The 22,811-nt window shown below is 41.6% G+C and overlaps 2 protein-coding genes across 4 annotated transcripts; one reads left to right on the top strand and one right to left on the bottom strand.

Annotated features, from left to right (window-relative positions):
* The first annotated feature begins 1,423 nt into the window (after nucleotides 1-1,423).
* On the top strand, nucleotides 1,424-8,145 carry mtx3 (metaxin 3). 2 transcript variants are annotated; one of them, XM_014470619.2, is made up of 9 exons: nucleotides 1,424-1,532; nucleotides 3,246-3,315; nucleotides 3,567-3,643; nucleotides 4,435-4,527; nucleotides 4,614-4,796; nucleotides 4,888-4,964; nucleotides 5,050-5,207; nucleotides 5,416-5,504; nucleotides 6,747-8,145. In XM_014470619.2, the coding sequence occupies exons 1-9, from the start codon at nucleotides 1,452-1,454 to the stop codon at nucleotides 6,840-6,842; spliced, it is 924 nt and encodes a 307-aa protein (XP_014326105.1). In that variant the 5' UTR covers nucleotides 1,424-1,451; the 3' UTR covers nucleotides 6,843-8,145. The 2 variants fall into 2 exon arrangements, with proteins under 2 accessions (XP_014326105.1, XP_023199932.1); XM_023344164.1 differs by lacking the exon at nucleotides 5,416-5,504 and having other exon boundaries at nucleotides 1,425-1,532; nucleotides 6,747-6,835.
* Nucleotides 8,146-9,525: 1,380 nt separating this feature from the next.
* Nucleotides 9,526-22,633, bottom strand: LOC102223474 (cardiomyopathy-associated protein 5). Of its 2 annotated transcripts, none has more exons than XM_023344150.1 (14): nucleotides 22,250-22,633; nucleotides 20,876-21,515; nucleotides 18,075-20,777; nucleotides 14,749-14,844; nucleotides 14,444-14,662; nucleotides 14,330-14,352; nucleotides 13,759-13,883; nucleotides 13,535-13,669; nucleotides 13,246-13,392; nucleotides 12,937-13,084; nucleotides 11,921-12,054; nucleotides 11,731-11,839; nucleotides 11,476-11,652; nucleotides 9,526-11,388 (listed from the first exon to the last, which is right to left on the bottom strand). In XM_023344150.1, exons 1-14 carry the CDS (start codon nucleotides 22,354-22,356, stop codon nucleotides 11,130-11,132), a joined length of 5,022 nt encoding a protein of 1,673 aa, XP_023199918.1. In that variant the 5' UTR covers nucleotides 22,357-22,633; the 3' UTR covers nucleotides 9,526-11,129. The 2 variants fall into 2 exon arrangements, with proteins under 2 accessions (XP_023199918.1, XP_023199919.1); XM_023344151.1 differs by lacking the exon at nucleotides 22,250-22,633 and adding an exon at nucleotides 21,667-21,800.
* Between the last annotated feature and the right edge of the window lie 178 nt (nucleotides 22,634-22,811).

Below are 22,811 nucleotides of genomic sequence, written 5' to 3' on the forward strand. Positions count from 1 at the left end.
CTGAAAAAAAAAAAATTAATATTCTGGAAATTGTCATTTTTCCCAGATATTGCGAAACTTCTTCTCAGAAATGGATGTGATCCCCTTGGGTAATATTTAAACAGCCTGCTGATGTGTATAAATCCATGGCAGATGTTTTCAGTCTCCTTATGATTCCAGGTAATGTTCTCTACATGCCACTGCAGCCCTTTTTTTTCTCTAATGTAGTGCAGGCTTGCGGGAAAAGCAGGACAAACAGGGTAAGACTTGAGTGGAAATATGGAACAATCAATGTCTGGTTCACGCTTTCTCTACTGACCTCAAGTATATTTTAACAGCTGTTTTGTCTAAGTCAGAGAGAGACATTTACCATTCCTCGGAGCGTTTCCATTGAACATCCGGCTGAGTCTGGCTCTCTGGACTCTGACCAAACGGCTGGCAAACTTCAGCATTATATCAGCTGTGGGATAAAACTCGAAGTGCATTGCAAAGTATCCAAACCCCTTCAATGCTTTCAAGATTTATTAAATTACTGAATTTATGTTGTGATTTATATAGACCTATTCAATGTAGAATATAATGTTGAAGTTGAAGAAAAAGTGTTCATGGTTTTCAAAATTCCTTTTTCCAAATAAAACCCTGAAAAGTGCGGCACGCTTTGGTTTTCAGACCCTAAAATATAATCTCAGTATAAATTGTGAACACTCAGAGGTTTGACAGAGAATATTACTGAACAAACAGCATCATAAAGACCAGGATCAGCAGCCAGGTGAGGGATAAAGCTGTGGCGATGTTTAAAGCAACATTGTTATAAATCAGCATCTCAAGTTTGGAACCAACTTGAGACCATAGTTCATCTTCCAGTAGAAGAAAGCGACTCAGCCACAGCTGTATAGGAACGTTTTACCATGTGTTAAGATGGCCCGGTCAAAGTCTAGACCTGAATCCAATAGAGAACATACAGCAATTCATTCAATCTTGGGCGATTCTTAAAGACTGACAGACAAAAGTTTTGACTCAGGTAAGGGACCAAATATACACAAATGGTTGCATACAAGTGAACAAATGTAAACATTTTGGATTTTTTGTTGGAAACATTTGTTTTTCCCTTCAAAATACCATTTAGATACATTATTAAAAACATATTGTTTTTAATAATGTGGATGTTTTTGTAATCCAAATAAAAGATAAAATTGTAAAACTTGTGTACATTAATCATCTGATTTAAGTAACTCTATATGTTTTCAATGGACAGTTAAAAAGAAAACTATTCTGTACTTGGTGTAAAAACGCAGAGGAATGTTTCTTTTATAACTTTGAGCATTGTTTGCTCAACACAGTGATCGTATTGTTCACCTAATTATCCTGACCAAGTTCATGTCTTGTTTGTTAATGGTCGCCCGTGTTTCTTTGGTCTGTTTGTCTGAGGACAGCTGTGCCGTGACGTCATCAGCTCCATATGAATCAAAAATATGGCGGCTGCCATGGAGCTGAGATGCTGGGGAGGAGACTGGGGGCTTCCCTCTGTCCACACCGACTCTCTCGTAGTTCTGGTAAGATCCCCGTTTGCGCTCAACAAACTCAGCCTGTTCGTCCACGGCAGCTTTTAACAAGCCGGGGTCCCTTTTTCGGCTTTCGTTAAGAGTGCCTCCTGTTGTTACCTCTCGTTAGCTTCGATGCTAACGTAGCTGCTGCAGTTTTGTTAGAAACAGTGGGAAGGAAGCTCTGCGGGATGAACAGAGGAAATGTCCTGTCCGGCTAAATGCTGCAGCTGCACAGAAAGAGCTGCTGCCCGCAGAGGTTTGTCCTTCATGTGTAGCTGCCTGCCAGAAGTCACTCCTCTTTTGAATAAATGTTGTCCTTCAAGGTCAGCCTGATGAAACTCTTATTTTTATTTCTTTTGACTTCACGTCAGCTTATTTGTTAGCTAGTCACTGACCATAATTGAGCTATTAAACCTGCAGGAAGTGTACAGTAGCGTTTGATTGCTGTAGGACGTGTTGTTGTGTCATTGAACACATGCAGTAACAACTCTGGCCACAAGGGAGCACTTTTTCTTATTTATAGTCATAATATGGTCATTTACTGTTTTTAAAGTCTGTCGTATAAACTACAGTGTTAATGACAGCAGCACATTTCAACCTAATATTTGTCAAAATATTTTGACTAAAGTTTTACATTTTTTTCACATAATCTGTTCTCATTTTAGTTCTTACTCATTTTGCTCAAAAAATATTTAGTAAATGTCATCAACTAAAATATGAAGTTAAAATGTATGCACTTTTCTTAACCCCTCCTATATCTGTAAGGACATTTACTTCTTTACACTTACACAGATTAAATATGTGTCCTACAATGAAATGTAACTAAAGGTGTATTTGGAAACAACTTTAGATTAAATCTTATTCTTTAGTTTAAGTAAAAATACTCAGTTCCACATTTCTTCCAATCTGTGTAGAATATTTTTACAAATACAGTTTTTATTACGTTGTATATTTGATCTTAGTGTACAGTCTGTTGTATTTTTGTTCAATATTGTTTATCTTTATGTGATTCAGTAATAAAAAATGCATCGTATCGGATATTTTATGGTATTAATCCCTGTTTTGAAAATGTAATAAGAACTGATCTGAGAAAATTTATATTTATTTATTTTACATATTTTGCTACTTATTGTTCATGTCCAATCTGGATCTTTCAGTGGACATGGACGACCACTTTTTTTTTTATCAAACAAAATGCAGCAGCTGTAAAAGTTTCACTGTCACTGATAGCGAACCCCTTTCAAGTCAACGTTTAAAAACTCGACCTGCGGCTCTTAAACTGGCTTCTGTTTCAGATGCCAAACAGATAATTGAAAACCATTCAACTTTTTTTTTTGTAATTTTTTTCGTACAATAATAAAAGTCTCAAAGATGTCAGTTTGTGCTTTAAATGATCTGTATTGTAATATAATCCAGTTCAGATTGGACAAGTGGAGATGTTATCCATTCTGAAAAGCTGTGAAATAGCCCTTTACCATAGTGTAACGTATGAAAGATGAATATAACCAAATATGTAAATGTTTTGTCCTGTCTGGGAAAAATGTGGAATTTTGAAATGGATAAATTGTGAGAACCCTGCTGAAAATATTGACCTAAAAACAGTTCTTAGACAATGTTTTCTATCTGGATTTGTCATTTCTGCAAAAAAAAACCTTTTGATACAAATTTGAAACCTCAATTTTCTCTTTTTCTTACCAGTTTTTCCTTCTTTATTCCCTCCAGGCCTATGCAAAGTTTTCGGGAGCAAAGCTCTCAGTTTCTCCTGTGGATTGGACATGGAAAACCTTAACAGGTGGGCCGCAGCGTCTTGTTGACCTGACCTGTGCAGCTCTGTGGTCAGAGTACCGTAACAGGAGAGGAGAGTGCTCTTCCCTCCTGAGGTGGTTTGTGCATTTTAAACATTGGTAAACTGTTTAGACATCGACTTTATTCACATCTTATTCACAGAATCCGAAGTTTAGCTTCTATTGAGAATGCTTTATATCTTTATATCTGTATTATCACCTTCAATCTGCTCATTATTTTTTTCTCTTTTGTCCACAGCGAGCGTCCCAGAGCTGGTTTGTGGAGACACCGTTGTTCAGGAACCAACACAGATTCTGAACTTCCTGAGGAAACAGGTGACTGGGTCGGCTTGTTCAGGATCTACACAATGATGCAACTGAAACCAGTTTACACACCCCATATAAAAAGACATATAAGAAGGGGAGCACCAAGAAATCAGCCAACCGATACATGAAAAAACAATCTATTCTTCCTTCTGATAGGTCTGAAAATCAGCCACTGTCCCCCTTTTGGTCTGCTGTGAGAGAGGGCTGACTGACCGGGTCATGTTTGCACATCCGCGGTTAACAATAGTCCTCCCATTATTGACAATTTAGCGAGTCTGACCAGTATATCAGGTCAGACATTTTGAAGATCGTTGATCCGCCAGAAAACAGTAATTGGTGCACTCCGATGTGTAGCTGCTGTTTCTTACATGAAATCAGAATAATCTTATGATTTCTATTTGATCAATAACAGAATATTAGGATAGTATTAGCAGCTTTACATAGTTTACTTAGGCATAATGGTAATTGAACATATTTACCACTTTTGGGTACTATTTAGATTATTTCATTGTTGCTTCTATTGCCAAACACGGCTTTGAAATTTAACTACAGCATACACAGCCAGTTGTAGTTTGCACTCTGAACACTAGTTGGCAGCACAGTGCTTGCAACTTGACCCCTGCAATGTGAATAATAGACATCAGCAGCTCTTGTGGCTGCATTACTAACCAGAAGCAGTTTAAGGTGGTTTTGTACCAGTGCTGTTAAACCTAACAGACCTAAAAGAAGAAAATAAGATTTTTCACGCGAATTTGACAGAATGAGCAGTAATATGCATTAGTGTTGTTCTGTTCTTGCAGAGGTTTAATGCAGACTACGAGCTGACAGCCAGACAGGGAGCAGACACACTGGCCTACATCGCTCTACTTGAGGAGAAACTGCGACCAGCTCTGGTACCAGCGTTACCGCTCTCCTTTTTTTGTTTTCAAATAAAAAAAATGCAATGACAATTTCAAGATAATGTTTTTGTTTCCCACAGCTCCACACATTCTGGGTGGATGCAGAGAACTACAGCAACCTGACACGGCCGTGGTTTGCTTCCCGCTCACCGTTCCCGCTAAACTTTTTCATCCCGAGTCGCCTTGCAAATGTCGCCCTCGCTCGCATCCTGGTAACCAGAGGAGAGGGGCTGCTGCACAGAATCTCTGAGGTGGAGGGAAAGGTAAATCCGTCCAAAGCTCTATCGGCTCCGGCTGGTTTCCAGTCAGATGTCGGGATTTCATGGGTGATGCTTTTTTTCTGCTTCACATCAGATTTACAGTGATGCTAAAGAGTGCCTGAACCTCCTCTCCTACAGACTGGGAACTGCAGACTATTTCTTTGACAACTCGTGAGTTGAATCACCTTTTAGCAAATCGTTTTAAGCGTTTCTGTAAGTTATTATCTCTACATAGGTTCATATGTCGTTTACACAGCCCAACCAGTCTGGATGCCTTTGCGTTTGGTTTCTTGGCTCCGCTTCACAAAGCAGACCTGCCCAGCAGCCCTCTGCAGAGCCACCTCAGACAGCTGGACAACCTCACTCGTTTCTGTGACAACGTCCTCGCAGCCCACTTCAGTCCAGATAAACCCCGTAAGATTGCTGCATGCAGTGGAAATATTCTGTAGACCTAATCTTGTTGAAATCACGTCAATAACGAGGATGCAAAACTAACACAATCGCCTCTTTGCTTCTTTGCACCTGCTTTACTTTTCTATTCTAATTCATCAAACTTTTCTCATTTTGCTGACTTTTGTTTCTTCTTCTCTGTGTGTATCATCCTCCTTCTACCTCTTTCCAGGTCTGCTTCCACCTGTTCAGGAAACAATGGATGCCAATCTGCAGAAACTAACACAGCTTGTAAACAAAGAGTCCAACTTAATAGAAAAGGTGCTTCTGCTTTCCATTTCTCTTCTTCTGTTCATTGGACGCTCTCAGCAGGCTCCAACACAGTCGTGTATTTAGATATTAAGTCGGCAACACAACATTAAAAATAAAGCAGTAGTTGGTGTCTGCAAATTCTTTCTCATACATGATGTTTAACTAGTTCATACCAGTGTGGCTCTGTCTTCAGATAATTTTAATGAGGATTAGCTAGTAGGGCTAGCAACGCTCAGATTAACCTGATATATCTTCCTGTCTGCAACATGAAGGGTCTCATCAAGCAAATCTAATGAACAATCCAAACAATTCTCAGAAAAAAACCCTTTCCCTAGAGATTTGATTATACTGTGCATCTTAATGGTAGAGCTCTGAGCTGGAGAGAAGCGTCCACACCTCCAAATTGTACATGTAGACTGGCTGAAGGAAGCTAGGAGGAAATTGTGAATTTTTAAGGCCAGATCGTTATATTTAGTGATGCTAAGGGGAGTGGCAAAAGTTTTTAGCCTTGTTGTTATTAGCTTAAAGACACATTTAGGCAAAGCAAAGATTTAGGCAATATGAGCATCTTTTCATCTTATCTTGCAGATATATGTTCTTTGAGCCAAACTGACCTGATCTGACTGGAATATTTACACTTTAAAAACTCAAGACTTGACTTTACCCAGTGACTAAAACCTTTTTGTCTGTTTGCTGTTTTAGCCTGTGATGTTTACAGGTTTGTTATCAGCTCAGAAGAATCTGTTCCTGCTGCTTCATCATTTTTACCAAACTTCTTTTACTCTGTAACTGAACACTGTGTTATATAACTTTAGATCGTTGATTAGACGACATGCATGCAATGAGAAAAATGGACTTTTGAACATTTCTGATACAGAAAGTTACACCAGGTTAAAATAATGTGCAAAATGCCATCTGCTTCACTTAGGAAAAAAATCTCTTTATTTGCATATTTTTTTCATGCTGTTGAAAACAAAAGATGGTGTGTTCCTGTCCACAGTAAGGCTGAAATAGATATAGAATATAGAGACTACTGTAGATCTGCAGTGTGTGGCATAGTTGATGGTTGAGCAACAGTGAAGCATGAACACAGAAATTGTGTTTTCCTAATTTGTTGGGAACATTTGAACGTTGTTAGAGGTCCTGGAATCAGTAAGGCAATCGTTTTAATGGGGTTTTTAAGTGTCTCTTAGTAAATTTCTACATTAGATATTTGCAGAAAGAGCTGAATTGCTTTTTTTTAAATTGTAGATGGATGACAACCTTCGCAGCAGCCCACAACACAAACCTCACAGAACCGAACCCAAACCCTGTCTGTCTTCTTCAAAGAACTCTACCCCGGCGTAACGCCCGACCTTCCAGCTCTGATCCAGCTGCACGACTCGCCAGGCACCGCCGTGTTGACCTCAACCAAACCCAACATACTGAGAAGGGGGAAAAAGCTCATGAAACGGGACTACTGTGGCTGAAATGGAAGAATTTCATTAATCATGTTATTAAGACTGTATAATTAAGAGACTATTTTTATGACAACGATGATAGATTTTAAAGATGTTCATCAGAAACGAAGGAAAAGTGCATGTGAGATGTATTTATAAAAATGAAGAGAGCATGCATGTGGTCAAGAGTGGAAATCTACAAAGTGGTGCGGGATGACGAAGATGCGAAATATTGAAAGGGACGCCAAAGGAACCGAAACGTCCAGAGAGGATTATTAGTGGTGCAGACTGCCTTTCTTTTACCATTCTGCTGATTTTATTTAAAGGGATAAACCTCTAAGTTCTTCCTGTTTGAGTTGATCTCTTGCAGTCTGTGTTGTGGTGCAGATTTTTGTTAAAGCCTGAGAATATTTAATATCCGTCCATGTAAAAAGCGTTATTTACATTGGAGGGTAAATATCGAGAGCACAAGATGTTTTTTTCAGATTTTTGACATCGGCTGTAAAATGTTCAGTAATTTCTTTTGCAGTAGTAAATCTAAAGTCTGCATGCAAACAGGATGGCAGGTATTTAGTCTTTTATTTTTTTTGGTTGAGGGTTGCTTGCATAGTTTTAAATAGGATGATTATAATTGCTTTGTTGCGATTTCCTCCTATTAGGGCTGATCAGCTTTGTCAAAAACATTAAGGATTTGCACTTTAAATCGAGTTGCTCACGCATAACATTTGGGACTAATTCTGTGTGTGTGCATATGTGTGTCTTATTGTGACATTTAACAATCAAACCACCTCGTTTGTTGCCTTCATTTCTATGCAGCTGGTTTTGCACATTTATTTATGTTTTTCTGCCATGTTTTGCGTGATTTGCTGTGCCTGTTTATTTCCTCTGTTTAAACCCAAGTAAGTCTCATTAGCTGCTTTGCTTGTTTATGGACTGAGTACTATGAAGTTCTTCATGCGTTAACAAACCCCATCTTTTCCATCTTCTGACCAGACTTCCTCACATTCAGTGTTACATTCCCTCTACAGCGCCATCTTTTAGAAATATTTTTGCTGCCAGTCAACAGATGGTTGCAGTGTGCCTTCATGACTGCTGGTTTCTTCTTCCAAATGTTCCTGTGAGTTTTTATACACACTTCATAAATGATATTTCCCATGTTTCTTGATTTTGTTCATAACATGCCTTTACATTATTTAAATACAAAAAGTACCAAACAGAAATAACATCTGTGGGTTTTTTTTTTCTTTTGCAAACCACACAGATTTCTGGTGGCATTTCCAAACATTTATCCGTAAACAGCGAAAATGATTCCTTCAGTTCACACGGACAGGTTTTTGGACGCCTCATGCTTTCTCGTAACAACACCCACCTTTCCGATAAATGTGGTCCCTTGTTTGGATGTTGGAAGAGACACAGAACTTCAGTCTGGTTTTGGCTGCAGATGTGGAAAAATGACGCTTTTGTTGACATCAGATACAGGCTAAGTTGGTCTTGTAAAAGAGGCTCCTGCTGAGGTGCGTTAGTTTTGTAATGCCTTGCAAAAGTATTAATACCTCTAGAGATTTTTCATGTTTGGGTTCATTACGAATACAAATGTCAGAGTGTTTTTATTGGGTTTTTTACAGGGATTGTCCTGAATTTAGCTGAAACTATCTACCCATGAACTCTGACCTGCTAAAGAAAAACATCCTTCCTCACAGCGTGATGTTGAAGTGTTCAACATGATGTACGATGGTAGCATGAAGAGCAAAAAGTTACATTTTGCTCCTACTTGAGAAGAACACCTTGTATACTTTTGCTGTCTTCCATATATGACTTAGCCAAACTGAACTTGGCTTTATTTTAGCAATGATTTTTGTTTTCAACCAGTTGGGTGGATGTGCAGCTGTTCCACACTATTCATTTTCAGATGTGAGATGTTTGAAGCTTGAGATGTTGTTTTATAGCAAGAACTTCTCCGCTACTTTTCCCCTGGTCTTTCTGTTATGCCCCCTGTGTGTACTGGATTTTATTTAGGCGTGTCGGAATATAGAGGCAGAGTACAACTATTAGTTGGAAAAACTTATTTTTTCTTCCCACTTTGCCATAAGCACAATTTTTTGTTGGTTTATTGCGTAAAATCTCTTTGAAATACTCTGAGGCTTGTGGCTGAGCTGCAATACATTAAATGGCTAGGAATATAATTTCCCTTTGAGATTAATAGTATAAAAGTACTTTGAATTGAATACTTTCACAAGGCATTGTAGACCGATCCAACTGTGATCAATTTCAAGGTGTTCATTCTTTTCTTAGGAAAAACTAGAAAATTGAACTAAAACCGTTCCCTGTTACAAAACATTAATTTTTACTTGAGCTATACCAACAAAAATCTCCTAGCCACTCACCTACAGGAAGGCAGAAAGCATAATTTCAGAAACGTCAGGCAGCAGCAGAGCAGTCCAACTCCTGAAGCCGAGGCCACTAAGTGTCCTGATAGGTTGCATGTGTGTGGCTTCCTCTGTCCCACTTTCTCTCCCCGCTTAGAAAAGGTGTGAGCGGCTGCAAAATAACTGAACATTGTCGCCTCTGGAAAAGTACAACACTGGGTGATGTTAGCTTCAAAAGGCCTTTTTATTTTTTAACATAGAAGTTTGAATTAGTGAAATAGATCAGTAAGTAGAAGTGTTTCTACAAATGTGTGAGTCCTTTTCATCGTACTGGTTTAGAGTGAAGTCAGGCCTTGTTTTATTATTTCTTTTAGTGCAGGAGATTTCTAGGGAAAATGTACAGGGAAACATTACAGCAGACGGCGTGTTGCGGCCCTCTAGTGGTGAAATGATGTTAAACCAACAAAACTATCTCTTTTTTTTTTCGATGGAAAATATTCAGACTTTTCACAAAAGGAAATTATTTTACAAAATAAGAAAAATAAGAGTTTCAGTAACACATAAGGCTGACGAGACACCACTTCTGTTTAAAAAGGTTATTTACAAAAAACAAACAAAGAACCACAACCAAAAACTTCACAGTATGAAACAGTTTGAAAGGTGCAACTATCAGCTTGGAAGTATAAACTTACAGTCGTACTTTTGAGAAGAGAAGCCCTGATCTACATACACAAAATGCAAACGATGTTTGATTTAACAACATGCCCACCAGATCATGTAACGTAGAAAAACATAAAACGGTTTTAAAACAGTACAAAACTCAAACATGGATGAGTCGTTACAAAATTACCACAGCATTTCCATTGTCTCTTGAAAAAACAAAATAATCTGGAAACTTGGGTCACCCTCACTGAGACTCTCCAATGTCCAAGACTATTTGACTACAGTTGTAACAGCTTCACTAAATTTAATCACATTGGTTTTACATGGAAGATTTCTGCACCTCCACCACCACTTTGGTGATAATGTGTCGGGAGGGAACTACAGTCATAATGTTTTCTTCCTCTTCCTCATCCTCATCCTTCGTCATTGCTGAACATGCCAGGAGTTGTCTTGAGGAGCAAGAGAAACACATTTTGAAACTAAATTTCATCCCCACGAACTCTGTCAAACGGTATGTGAAATTTGGAGGTGTGCGCATCCAAATTTCACATTTTGCACATGTTGAGCTCTTTGTGCAAGAAGAGCGAGAAGAGGGAGGGTGTTTAGTGTTTTGTTTTTCAGAGTGTGAATTGTTCACTTCAGCAGTTTGGAGTCATTCTGTTGTTTTTTTGTTGGTTTTTTTTGCAGCTGAGTTATCACCATTTAGCTGGTGTCACAACCTCACCTTTCCAAACTCAGTTGCTCAAGACGTTTAGGTGTGTCTGGGCCACACTTCACGGCTAAACCACCACAGCTCCATGCAGCACCCTAACCCAGATAGTTAGTCACCATGACACCGACCCATGACTATCTCACCACAGAGGTTTGGAGCATATTTAAAACTGTGGGCGACATATTCTGGCTGATTTTATGTCACATTGCTGTCACAGTCTGGTGCGAAGGGGAGGTTTATAACTTTTGCTATAAGATATAATAACACATTTAATTTAGTTTGCTTCTAAGAAATCAGTTTTGATCGAGGCGTTTTAGAAAAAACGCACATTTATAATCAGGTTACTAACGGTATTCTCCAGCAGTGATCACTTTGAGTCATTACAAACTGAGATCATATAAAACCAATAAATGTCCAGTGTTTTTCGTAAACCTTACAGTGAGCGAGGCGAGTGTCAGAGCAAGCTGTCCTTTGTAAACTCGGGTATTTCCGGCACCATGCAGACCTGCAAGCTGCCTGGCTGATCCAGGGCCAGAGCAGGGCGGCAGGGCTGGCCGCAGCGCTGCAGGAAGGAACCCAACAACTGGCCGCTGTGGGCGTTGTAGAAAGACAGACATCCCAGCTGGTGGTCCAGGAGGGTTCCCACTCGCTCAGGACTCTCAGTGACAAACACGGAGGACTGAACGTCGCTGTGGAGTAACTGATACCTACAGCTGGACAGAAAGAGGAGCGTAAAGACTTTAGACTCCAATCATAACAAGAAGTTCCTTCATAATGAATAATGGTTTTCCTTTGCACACCCTGATGGTCCAGGACTGCACTTCAAGCACCACGAGGAGCTGGTTTCCCCGAGTGCGCTCTTCAGATTATCTGCACTGCACGTTACTCCAAGCCTGTAAGCTGGACTTTCTGACACCAGTGTCTCCCAGTAGTAGATCCCTCGTGGAGGCAGCAACTCACCCAGGATGGACAGACACCTGGAAACAAACAAACTGTGGCTACATAAAATTTTCCCTACAGGCTACGAAAAGCAGCTGTTTCTGGGTCAAGCATACTCCTTGTTTGTGGCGTGGTGAGCGTCATGGGAGTACTGCAGCGTGGCGTGGTCATCTGACAGCTTCAGAGACGGGTGAGCAGAGGACTTTAGCAGCTGGAATCTGGTCCCTAAAAACAAGACAGACGTGAGCAAAACTACATAGAAATTAAACAGCCACAAACAAATACAGAGATTTAAGGTTTTGGTACCTTTAGTGGAAACGAGTGCAGCCTCACTCTGCTCACTGGCACCAGCCTGATTCACAGCTTTGATGTAAAACAGGTAGTTCTCATTCGGCTGCAGGACGACCGTCTGCTCACACCCTTCGATTCCCGTGATCGATCTGAAAACACACAACCACACGCAGCACATGCATTGCTTCGACATGTATGTTCTTTATAATAAAATGTAACAGAAAAAATTGCACTGTAAAGATACAGTGCCTTGCAAATGTATTCACACCTTCTAAAATGTTTCACTTTTTGTTGGGTTACAACTACAAAGGTTCACTTTGTTTAATTGACATTTAGTGTGATCGACCATCACAAAGAAGAGAAATACTGAGAAACTGGTAATTAATAGAAAAACAAAATGTTTTGACAGTTTTTTTTGCAAAAAATCTTAAAAGTTTGCCTTTAACATGTCATTAGTGCCCTTTACTCTGATACCCATGAATAGTTTAATCTCAGTATCGATCCAGCAGGGCGATTAGTTGTGCACTCCACAAATCCGATGTTTATGTTCAATAAAGAACAAATTTATTGTTAAAATAAAGCCGCTAAAAGCTATTTTCAATTTACTAAAGTCATATATGTATGTGGATGGAAGAACATACCTTGCTCCAATGGGACCAAAATTGAACTTTTGGGACTTTATACAAACACCGAACCCTGAACGCACCATCCCTACTGCAAAACCTGGTGGTGGCAGCATCTTGCTTTGGATATGCGTTTCTTCAACAGAATCAAGCAACTCAGAGTTGACGGGATGATAGAGGGATCTAAATACATCGTTTGTTTCCCCCCAGAGTTGTATTTGTAAAACCAATTAAAAACTTTACATATCATTTTCTTTCTACTTTGTGTTGGTCCCCGAGATAAATTCCCAGTGAATTACATAGAAGTTTGTGGCTGTAATTTGACAAAATTGTTTGAGGAACATCCATATTTTGGCACCAGAAATGAACTGTTTAAGATGTGTGTCATTCCCACCAGGAGACCCCCACCTGAGTCCCTCTCCCTCCAGTTCATACTGTCGGCAGTACTCCAAAGTGTAACTCAGTCCTGGAGACGGATTAGTTGAGCTCCACCTCAGCGTGGCGGAGTCCCACATGACGCTGCTGCGCTCTGTGTCGATCGCTGGCACAGACGGAGCTGCCAGAAACAACAGCAGGAAGGCTTGAAATCACATTTAAAACACTGGATATAAAATTCAAGCTCTTTCCGGCAGAAAAATAAGAGAATTAAAACAAAAAGATCCTGCTGTTTTATCAGCCCAAATGAAAAGAAAATTAAACTTCAAGATGTGTGCGGACCTGTTCTGAAGATGAGTCTGTCACTGGGCAGAGAGCAGCCTGCGTAGTTGACGGCCATCACCCACACCTTGTACTTCCTGTCAGGCTCCAAGTCCTCCAGAACGCAGTAGCTCTCCTTCACCGTCACGCGATATTCCTCTGACACAGCTGGACGCAGTAAAATCCACCAATGGAAGTATATATATAGATATACATATATATAGAGAGACATTTTTAAAAATAACTAACTCCCTGATTTGATCAGGGAGTTAGTGGCAACTCTAACTTGCCACTAACTCCCTGTCCTCACCTCCTTGTGGATCCTCCACGCAGTAGACCTGAAAGCAGTCTATGATGTCTCCTGGACTGACTTTCCAGTAAACAGTGACGCTGCTGCCAGAGGCTGAGCCGCGCTCCTGGGGCTGCAGAGTGGGCCTCTGGGGCACTGAGGGAATCACACCATCAGCAACCGGAACAAATGCAACACAGACAGAGACATGCAGAAGATTCATGTGCAGAGAGAGAGAGAGCTACCTGGAATCCCTTTGCGCTGTGCGAGGTTTGAGCTTGAGGAGTTGGTCTTGGTGTAATCCTCGAACACCAGCAGTCCCTTAGGACCCAGCTCCAGCGTCAAGGCTGAGTCCAGAGCAGTTTGGAGTCTGTCCGTACAAATGTTTGGAGTCAGGATGAGTTAGTTTGGGTTTAGTTTCAGAAAGCCGGACATTTCGTAGTCTGTTAAAGTGATTTTATTTTGGGCTCTTTGAGTTTTTTAGTATTTATCAAAAAAGAAAATCTGCAAAGATTTAACACTGGACCTGAGAGAAGGAAGCTGTCAGCTAGTAGCTCTTCGGGAATCACCCTGTGGTGCTAAAATGTTATACATCTATCAATGTTATCTTTCATTGATTCAACAAAACAGGAGGGAAATAAGTGCCCTTCAGACAAAATACTGTAAAAAAAGTGCCAAAATATTTAATTTAAAAGTCATTTAAGTGTCTGAATGGTGCAAATGTCAGAGGAAATTAAATCAGTACACAATGTATCTTGTGGAGCTGAATAAGTTGAGCAAGTTTTGCATGTGCAGAGCAAGAAACGGTGTAAATACCTTGCGTGAATGTCTTCTGACGACTGGTGGCAGAAAAGATTAAAGATCTTTGTTACAACGTTTGAATCATTTACCAAACCGATAAATCCAGTCAAGCGAGTGTCCAGGACTTACTCTGGCATCCGTCTCAGCCTCCCTGGCCGTGGTATCCAGAGTGGTTTTGGCCGAGTCTATGTTCTCCTGGTAGGAGACGATCTTGTCATAGAGCTGCTCCAGCTTGGCTTTCTTCTCCTCCTCCATGCTGATGGACATGGTGTTGTACTGCTCCATCACCAGGGCCATCATCTCCTCGTTCTGCGCCCGCATGGCTGCCTGGCTCTCCGTGAACTGGTCCTGGACAACAGGAGAGTCGAGACAGAGAGAGAGCGTGTTTGGATTACACCGGCTCGCACGGCGACCAGCTGCTAAAAACACCGTACCTCTACAGAGTTGTAGGCCAGCTCCAGCTCGGACACCAGGTCCTCGATGTTCTCTGATCTGGCTTGAAGCTCTGAGATCCAGCTACCCAAAGTCTCCTGTCAGACAAGATCAAACATATTCTGTACCTAAGAGAACAATAAGGTAGGTGCAGAGTCGTAATGAGCATCACATAAAAGAACAATCAAGGTTATATGCACAATATATAGTGGCTCTATGTCCTATTTATACCCATATTTTACCCTCTGCAAATCTGATCATTTGGAAGAGGAGCAAGAAGGAAATCCTGACAAGTCAAATTTCAACTTTGCCATAAATCATGTAGAAAAACACAGCAACCCTACAAGAATATGTTTTGGTTACATGAGACCAAATTTTAACATGTTTGGCCCAAATAAAAACTCCATGTGGTGTGAAAGTAACACTGCATGTCGCCTTCAACACCATGAAACATGTGGAGCCAGCACTGTGTCTTTCATAAACGGAAACAAAGAAGCTGGTGACAGGAAGATGAAAGGTGCAAATGCAAGCTGACATGAAACAAAACCTGACAGAGGCTTTAGATTGAGGGATGAGGTTCGACTTCCACCAGGAAAATGACACAAAATCACAGCCTGAGCTAAAATAGAATGGTAAACATTACAGCATCTTCAGCTCAAGAATGATGTTCACAGATGCTTTGCCTCCAATCTGTCTGAGCTTTGTTGTGAAGAAGAATCAGCAAAACATTCTGTCTTTATGCTAGTAAATCTGATAGAGATGTACCACAAAAGACAAAAAAGAAAGGGCTCTGAATACAAATGCACATCTTTATGAACCACTTTGTGTTTGTTGTCACATGAAATCCCAATGGTAGGGGTATAGAAACTGTCGAACGGCGCTACCTCCTAGGACTGAACCCGTTCCAAGTGTTTCAGCTTCCATCCTCATCTGTAGCTTTAAGTTGAATCGTCGGGGTGGGGCAGAGGCAGCGGGAATCCCAGTCACCTCTCGAAAACAGGCAGTTCACATTTAATGAGCTCAAGCTCCGGACACTGATCACTCCCTGACAGCAGGAGTCCACAGAAGCGTCTTCACAGGCTACCCTGAATGAGTGAGCCTGCTCTCTCTGCCTGTGTTAAGAGGCGAGGGAGGGGAGAGTCCATTCTGGCCTCAGAAAACTGGCCCGGATTCAGATTTGCTGAGTTGTTTTGGTTAACTTGTCGGGATCGGTTTTCTGCTATGTGGAGGGTCTGAATGGGCTGCACTTCTTTCCGCTGCGTTGCACGTTTGATCTTTTCCTCAATCGCTGTCAAGCTGTCAAGAGTTTTAGATAAATACGGCGTCACATAAACACTCAGCCCGGTTCAAATATCATCTGGAAATTATAAGTTCGCATCAGCTTCCCTTTCTTTCATTTACTCTCAATTACACGATGAAATGTAGCAGGGATGCAATTGGAAAAGGCTGATTGCAGGGTCACGTTTCGTGGAGCAGTTTTGCAAAGTCGAAGCTTTTGCGGATTCTCAGTTACACGCAAAATCCTTTTCTCTGATCGTTAGAAGGTGTAGTCATAAATGAAAACACTTTTTTTGTGACGCCTTGCTGATCATGAGACAGAAAACAAGAGTGGGTGAACAGATCGCATGTCAGTCTCTGCTTCCTAATGTCACGCCGAGCCTTTTCATCCATCAAAGTGGAGCTTTGCATCATAACAAGTCAATGTGCTGGCTGCAGTCTGAGAGTCTCACAGGGTCAGTGGACGATTTATATCTGAGTAACTCAAGCCTTGTGAATTATGTGAAACGTAGCCCTGCTAATATGCACATTACTGACCCATGTTGTAATAAAGTAAAGGAAATGTGTGATAACAAAACTGCAGTTTGATTTCAGCTTGTCAGAAAGCAAAAAGGCCGATTATATTCTGTTCCATTCATTGTAGCATTGCGCAACAAAAATGCCTGAAAAAGCGTTTGTACAATAGAAGAAAATATTTTGCATTTCCAATGCAAAATCATCCAGATTGTACATAAAACTCAACCGCTCTCTGCATGTGCCTGTTGAGTTTCCATTTTACAATATAAACACCTGGAACTGATTGGATAGCGGCTGTTCAAACGGACCAATCAGAAGAGAGCTTGTTTTGCTGACCTCAGTCTCCAGCTGTGGGTTTAAAGAGGCCTGCTAACTATTTTAACTATACATTGAGAGAAGCTAGAAAGAGCTAATATGCTAACAACTAAAAGCACCCAGTGGAGCTGCGTTTACATGCACACTCACAAATGCACGCATTCATAAACTGATACACAGATTGGCAGGCAATCTGGGTGCTGAGTGCCTTGCCCTGAGTCACTTTCTCATGTTGCAGAGCAGGAAACTGGAATCAAACCCACAATCTATTGGTTGCAAGAGGACTACTCCCTCAACGGGCCACATTCATTTTTAAATAAAGAGCAAATTGTACAGAGCTGACACTGAAGGGGAAAAAAGCCTTTTTGTGGGATTCTGTAAAAACAAAATTTGGAAGACTAAACTCCATAGCGGGAACCTCCACCAGCAATACGTGACCTTTTATCACCCTTTTCAAATAGTCAAAGGTTGTAAAAAGAAATGTTAACCCCCCCAACCATTATCATTTGCTTGCATTAATCTAATTTGCTAGTCTTAGCTATAGTTTTACATGTTTTAAACTAAGTCAATTGGAGTTTAACAGATAGCAAATCCTGGGAAAGTTGTGTGTCGAGTACTGATGGATGTGGACAAACATTAACGGAAAAAAATAACTTAAGAGAACTTCAGTGTTCTGGTTATTGTAAAAGAGACACATATCTGCGCATATACCACATAAAAAAGATACATAATAACCTTTTTATACTACTCTATGACAATAAATTACAATACATTTCCTTATTTCCGAAATACTTTGTTTTTAATTTACAATTAAAAATGTTCACGAACTTTTGAATGTAAACCCACATTTTATTGGATACGAATATGATCAACTAACAGTTGAGTCAGTGGAGAAACTAATTCAAAATTATTAATCCTAATATCTTTCTTTGGGCAAAACACTGACTGATATGTGAGATATGAGCTGTTAGGCTTTTTACTTTGAGTTTACAAAACATAATCAGATATGTGGGCAAAACATATCTGAACAACAAAACAACATTTGATTCATGCAGCCTAGTTTTTATTTTTTAATATATTGCATGGATTCATGTTAATGAAGGACATCTGATGTAATCTGGACACTTTCTGTCTTTTGTCTTCCTGCTGTCAAAAAGTAGAAAAATGCAAATCTAGCCCCAAATAACTTCATATCCAAGGTTTAACCCCTTTCACTGACCTTGACATCCTCATAGGCCTTTTCCACTGAGCAGACCTGGTGGTCGAGATGCTCTGCAGACCTGCACTGATCCTCTAGCAGCAGACATCCACAGGTGTGACAGAACCAGTCCATGCCCTGCAGCTCCGCGGCCAGGCGGGCCTGACTCTCCTCCTCTGCATCAATAATTTCATAATCTGCTTCATTGAGCTCGTCCTTCTCTACCTCCATCTCCATCTTCTGCTCAGGTCTCTGATGGGACTCATCATCTTCATCTTCTTCTTCTCTCTGGTTTGCAGATTCAAGAATAGCTTTTGCATCTTCCTCTCCGATCACTTCATACCCAAAGTCATCCACCGCTTCTTCCTTACTTTCAACAACAACTGTGTCACTTTCCTCCTTAATTTGTTCTGCATCTTCACTGTGCAGATCAAGACAAGGCTCTGCTTCCTCTTGAGGAAGGTTTATTTCTGGTTTGTCCTCCACCTCCCGTAGATCTGTTTTTTGTTCTGATTCTTCTGCATGTACATCATCTACACAAAGCTCAGATAAATCCTCCTGAGGAGTGAAACTTCTCAGCAGAGAGTAGGTGAGTTTGTCCTCTTGATTCTCCAGGTCCTCAGTGCTGGCTTCTTCTGGTGCAGGTGTTAAAGGCTTCATGTCCAACTCATTACTGGAAAGTTCTTCTATTTCTGCGACTATTGGTTCTTCTTCGACTTGAGGCTCCGGTGCCTGAACTTCAGATGAGATGTCAGGTTCAGGAGTAGAAACCATCTCTTTAATAATGTCCTCTGACCACTGATCAATCTGTATGTCCATCTCTACAGCCTGTCCTTTGGGAACAAGGAGGATTAACTCATCACCTATATTCACTACGTCCTGCACACAGGTCCTTACGTCCTCTCCAGACAGTCTAGTTGTGGATTCTGCTGTTTGTTGCAGGTTGTCTGATTCACAGTCAGTTGTGTTTTCTTGCTCCGTCTGGTGATGTTTGTTGGTTTCTTTGGGCTTTGCAGGTTGGGTTATTTCCCCTGAAGTCTCAGTGTCAACACCAGACTCCAGATCAACAGCTGCAGGCTTACTCTGCTCAGAAAATTCCTCTGTTAGGGGCTTGAGATGATCTTCTGCCTCAGGAGCAAGCGGTATTGCCTCTATGACCTCCTGTACATCAGTCTTAACTTGGTTCTGGATCTCTTCGTCACCCATTGCTTTCTCCATCACCTCCTCCACTGTTTGCACTGCGCAGTCACAGTCAGTGATGACTTCTAGAGGGACCGCATCTGCAGACACTGCTTCTTTGTTCTCATGCACAGATACTTCAGAGGGTGCCTTTGATTCTGTGAGGAGTTCAGTTGAGGTGAGTGTTGCAACTCTAGTTTCTTTCATTTCAGCTACTACTTCAGGTGGATATTTCTCATCAGCAGCCTCCATCTTTGGCTCAACAGGGGCTCCTTCTTCACACGAGCTCCTTTCCCTGGTTTCTGACAGTACAGTGGGTTCAGTGTTGGCTGGAGGATCCACTCTGCTCTCAGGTAGAGTGGATGGTGTTGTGTCTGGTGTCACCCCAGGAAGCCCAGACACGTTTTCAGCCTCTCTTTGTGGCTCACATGGCGGTTCTGTTTCAGTAAAACTTTGGTCAGTGACCGTCTCATCTCTGCCCTGTGAAGTTTCATTCACTTTTGTTTCCATCTGGGGAGTTTCGATTGATTTTTCTGTGCTTGGCTCCACTGCCTGTTCCTCTTGTTTACTCTCCTTCTGATCCACTGATTTAGACACCTGGCATGGCTCTTCTGGGATTTCCCCTAAACCTTCATCATGGCGTCTCACTGATGATTGTTTTCTTTCTGTTTCTGTTTGATGTTCCTCTTTCTCTTTAAGTATTTCACGCTCCTCCTGTGTCTCCACTTCATCGCTTTTTATAATTTCTGCCTCTTCTTCATCTTTTGCTGCTCTGATTAAGCATCCTGTCATTTCAAACTTATTCTGTGGCCACATCATCCTCCCCCCAGCCTTATCCTCTGATGACTGTGACTGAACGTCCACCGCTGGTGTTTCATCTTTCAGCCTGAACTTCTCCAGGTACCCATCCGCCTCATCTGAATCTGACAGCCGCCTCTTGTAGGATTTCTCAGACACCACACTCTCTGCCTCTGAGTACTCTTCATCACTCCTTCTCTTTTCCCCCACAGCATCCTCATAGAGGTCTGAGTACATGAAAGACATGGCAGTGGGCTCCTCCAGGAGAATGGGGTCAATGATCTTGGGGGGCCCCGGGGAGATAAAAATAGGAGTAAGGATGGTCTCTTCACTTTCAAACAACACCAAACCACCATCCATCATTGATCGCTGACTCTCACGTCTTGATCTCATCCTTTCAATGCTTTCCTGCTTCTCCTTCAGTGCCTCTATGGGAGGTCCTTCTCCATAGAAGACCTCATCCAGGTGTTCCCCAACTATGTCAGCATCTGTGACAAACACAAAAGAGTCTTCGGACACAGACGCACCATCCTCGGTTGCCTCCTTTAAGGATTCCTGCTGCTCCATTTGGGCTTTTCCAGGCGACTTCTCTTCCTCTTGCTGTAGCTGTGGAGCTTCCTCTCCAGGTATTGCCACATCCAAAAGGGTGAACTTTTCGATGTAGTCAATGTCAGCAATGCTCTCTGTCTCTGACGTTGTGGATCCAAGCAGTTTGTCCGGCGATGGCTGTGAAGTTTCTTTTGAGGCCTATTGAGAGATTGAGATGACTCAAACCCAGAAAGACTTTCTCATGTTTAGATCTGCAGCATGAATAAAGTGAAAATAAAAATATCTCAGCTACTTACCTCAGCATGATCCGGTGTCTGCTCTGCTCCCATCTGGTCCCTGTGATGTGCCCAGTCATGCTGGTTTCTGGACCTGATCTTTGGAGTCTGGTCTAGATAAGACAAATTGTCCTGCAGGTCTGTAGTCTCCTCTTCATCCACAGTGGGAAGTTTGGATGGCACTCTGATGTTGAGAATCTCATATCCTTCACATATCAAACTAAACAGCTGCTGATCTTTGGATTTTATCTCCTCCAAGTCTTCCTCTGTTGGTGTTTTCTCCTCTTTGATGTTAGGGAGAGAAACTTCTGCCATCTCTGGTCTCTGTACTCCCAAAGCCGAAGCTGATCTTGAACTACCAGGTCGGCTTAGCCGGTCTCCCAACCTGCTGCTTCTTCCCCCGGATCTCGTCCTCCTTCGGACCACTTTGTCCTCATCGAAGACAATGGTGATCTTCCCCGCACCTCCTGAGCCTTCCATGCTGTAAGCCTCAGAAGTGGAGCTCGCCTCCGATGCCCAGGGTGTAGAGCAACGGCTGGAGGCCGTCTCCCAAATGATACCACTGTCCTCACTCTGAACTGTCACCATGGAAAAAGACGGGTCCACCATGAGGCACTGGAGTTTGGGCTTCACGGACTGGTCCTGGATGACTTCTCGCAGACTTGAAAAAGAGAGAAACAGAGTCAGAGGCAGGAGAGCAGGCTGTTTGTGCCATTCAAGTGCAAGAGGAGATCTTTCTGGCTCTGCTCTTGGAAATCCGAGCAGAGAACAAACTAATGAATCAAATCAAAACACATTTGATCAACACTGACCTGGATTCATGTCTTGCAGCTTGACAAATATGAGGTGAAAATAAGGTAGCACATAATTTTGCTTCTTAAGAGGATTACTCGAGCACTGTAGAACTGCCGTGTTGGGACAGATGTCTAGAGCCAGGCTGCCAAAGTGAGCGATACTCCAAAAACCCTGAGCTGTCCCCTGGGCTATGAATACACCTCGTCCCTTGCTGGGTTACGGTAAGGTGACGTCCACAAAACGTCATTCATGTAATGCTCGAGAAGAAATACCTGGCTTTCTCAGATATACCCAACATACCAGTGTCCTCCATTATTTATGACAAGGCAAGGTCAATTCAAAGCATGACAAATGAAAGGTGAAACATTGAGTCAGTGTTGCTGACGCACCCCAATGTGAGTTCTCAAGCATTTAGAGAACTTGACTGGGTATTTAAGTATTAATGCTCTGTATATTTTCCTTCTTTGGAAAAGTCAGTAATGTGTAACAAATTGAAAACACTGGTGTTTCATCTGCAAAGATAGGAGAAACCTCTCAACACAAAAACAAAATGACCTATTGGTGAAGTTTGTCAGCAAGTAAATCAGGCTGAAAAAGTACCTGTTCTGGAGTTCTTCCACTTCATCTTCATCATCCTGGCTGAGAGCTTCATCCTGAAACTCCTGCAGCTCAGTCATTTCAGAGTCCAGACTTTCAGATTCCTCCATTTTGGCAATTTTCTCTGGTTATCTTGCTTTAAGCTCTCCGAGGTTCGATCTTTTGTGTGTTTTAGACTACAGTTACTCCGAATTGGGAGTTGGTCTGTCTGTTTGTGTCATTCAAAGTTGTGAGCTTCGTCTCTGACTCAGAGAGGGACAGAAATAGCGTGGGGTATGAAAACAGGGGAGTGCAGATAAGAGAGGGGCAAAGGAGACATAAAGAAAGGCTATAACTAATTAGTTAATTAAGATAAACACACCTTCAGGTGGCCTGAAACAGAGACCCAGATTTTCAGTTGGTAGAACAAGTCTTTTATGACGCTGCACCCTTGTGAGGTCCAGTGGCTCATGGCCAACAGAGGTAATATAGCTTTAAATTCAAAACCCCCGTTTGCCAAGTTATAAATAGGCCTTGTGCTGAAACTGTACCTCTGGTCCCCTTGCTGCTGGTGAGATGGGGTACT

The sequence above is a fragment of the Xiphophorus maculatus genome, chromosome 12 (assembly GCF_002775205.1).
Source record: "Xiphophorus maculatus strain JP 163 A chromosome 12, X_maculatus-5.0-male, whole genome shotgun sequence".
NCBI classification, from domain to species: domain Eukaryota; kingdom Metazoa; phylum Chordata; class Actinopteri; order Cyprinodontiformes; family Poeciliidae; genus Xiphophorus; species Xiphophorus maculatus.

Coding starts and splice junctions, on each gene's coding strand:
- LOC102223474 (XM_023344150.1), bottom strand. CDS start 22,356: ATGGAGGAATCTGAAAGTCTGGACTCTGAAATGACTGAGCTGCAGGAG. Junction 14,845..18,074: donor AGGCCTATGAGGATGTCAAG/GTCAGTGAAAGG, acceptor CTTGTCTGACAG/GAGACTTTGGGTAGCTGGAT. Junction 13,085..13,245: donor CAGACTCATCTTCAGAACAG/GTCCGCACACAT, acceptor TGTTTCTGGCAG/CTCCGTCTGTGCCAGCGATC.
- mtx3 (XM_014470619.2), top strand. CDS start 1,452: ATGGCGGCTGCCATGGAGCTGAGATGCTGGGGAGGAGACTGGGGGCTT. Junction 4,965..5,049: donor GACTATTTCTTTGACAACTC/GTGAGTTGAATC, acceptor TCGTTTACACAG/CCCAACCAGTCTGGATGCCT. Junction 5,208..5,415: donor CTTCAGTCCAGATAAACCCC/GTAAGATTGCTG, acceptor ACCTCTTTCCAG/GTCTGCTTCCACCTGTTCAG.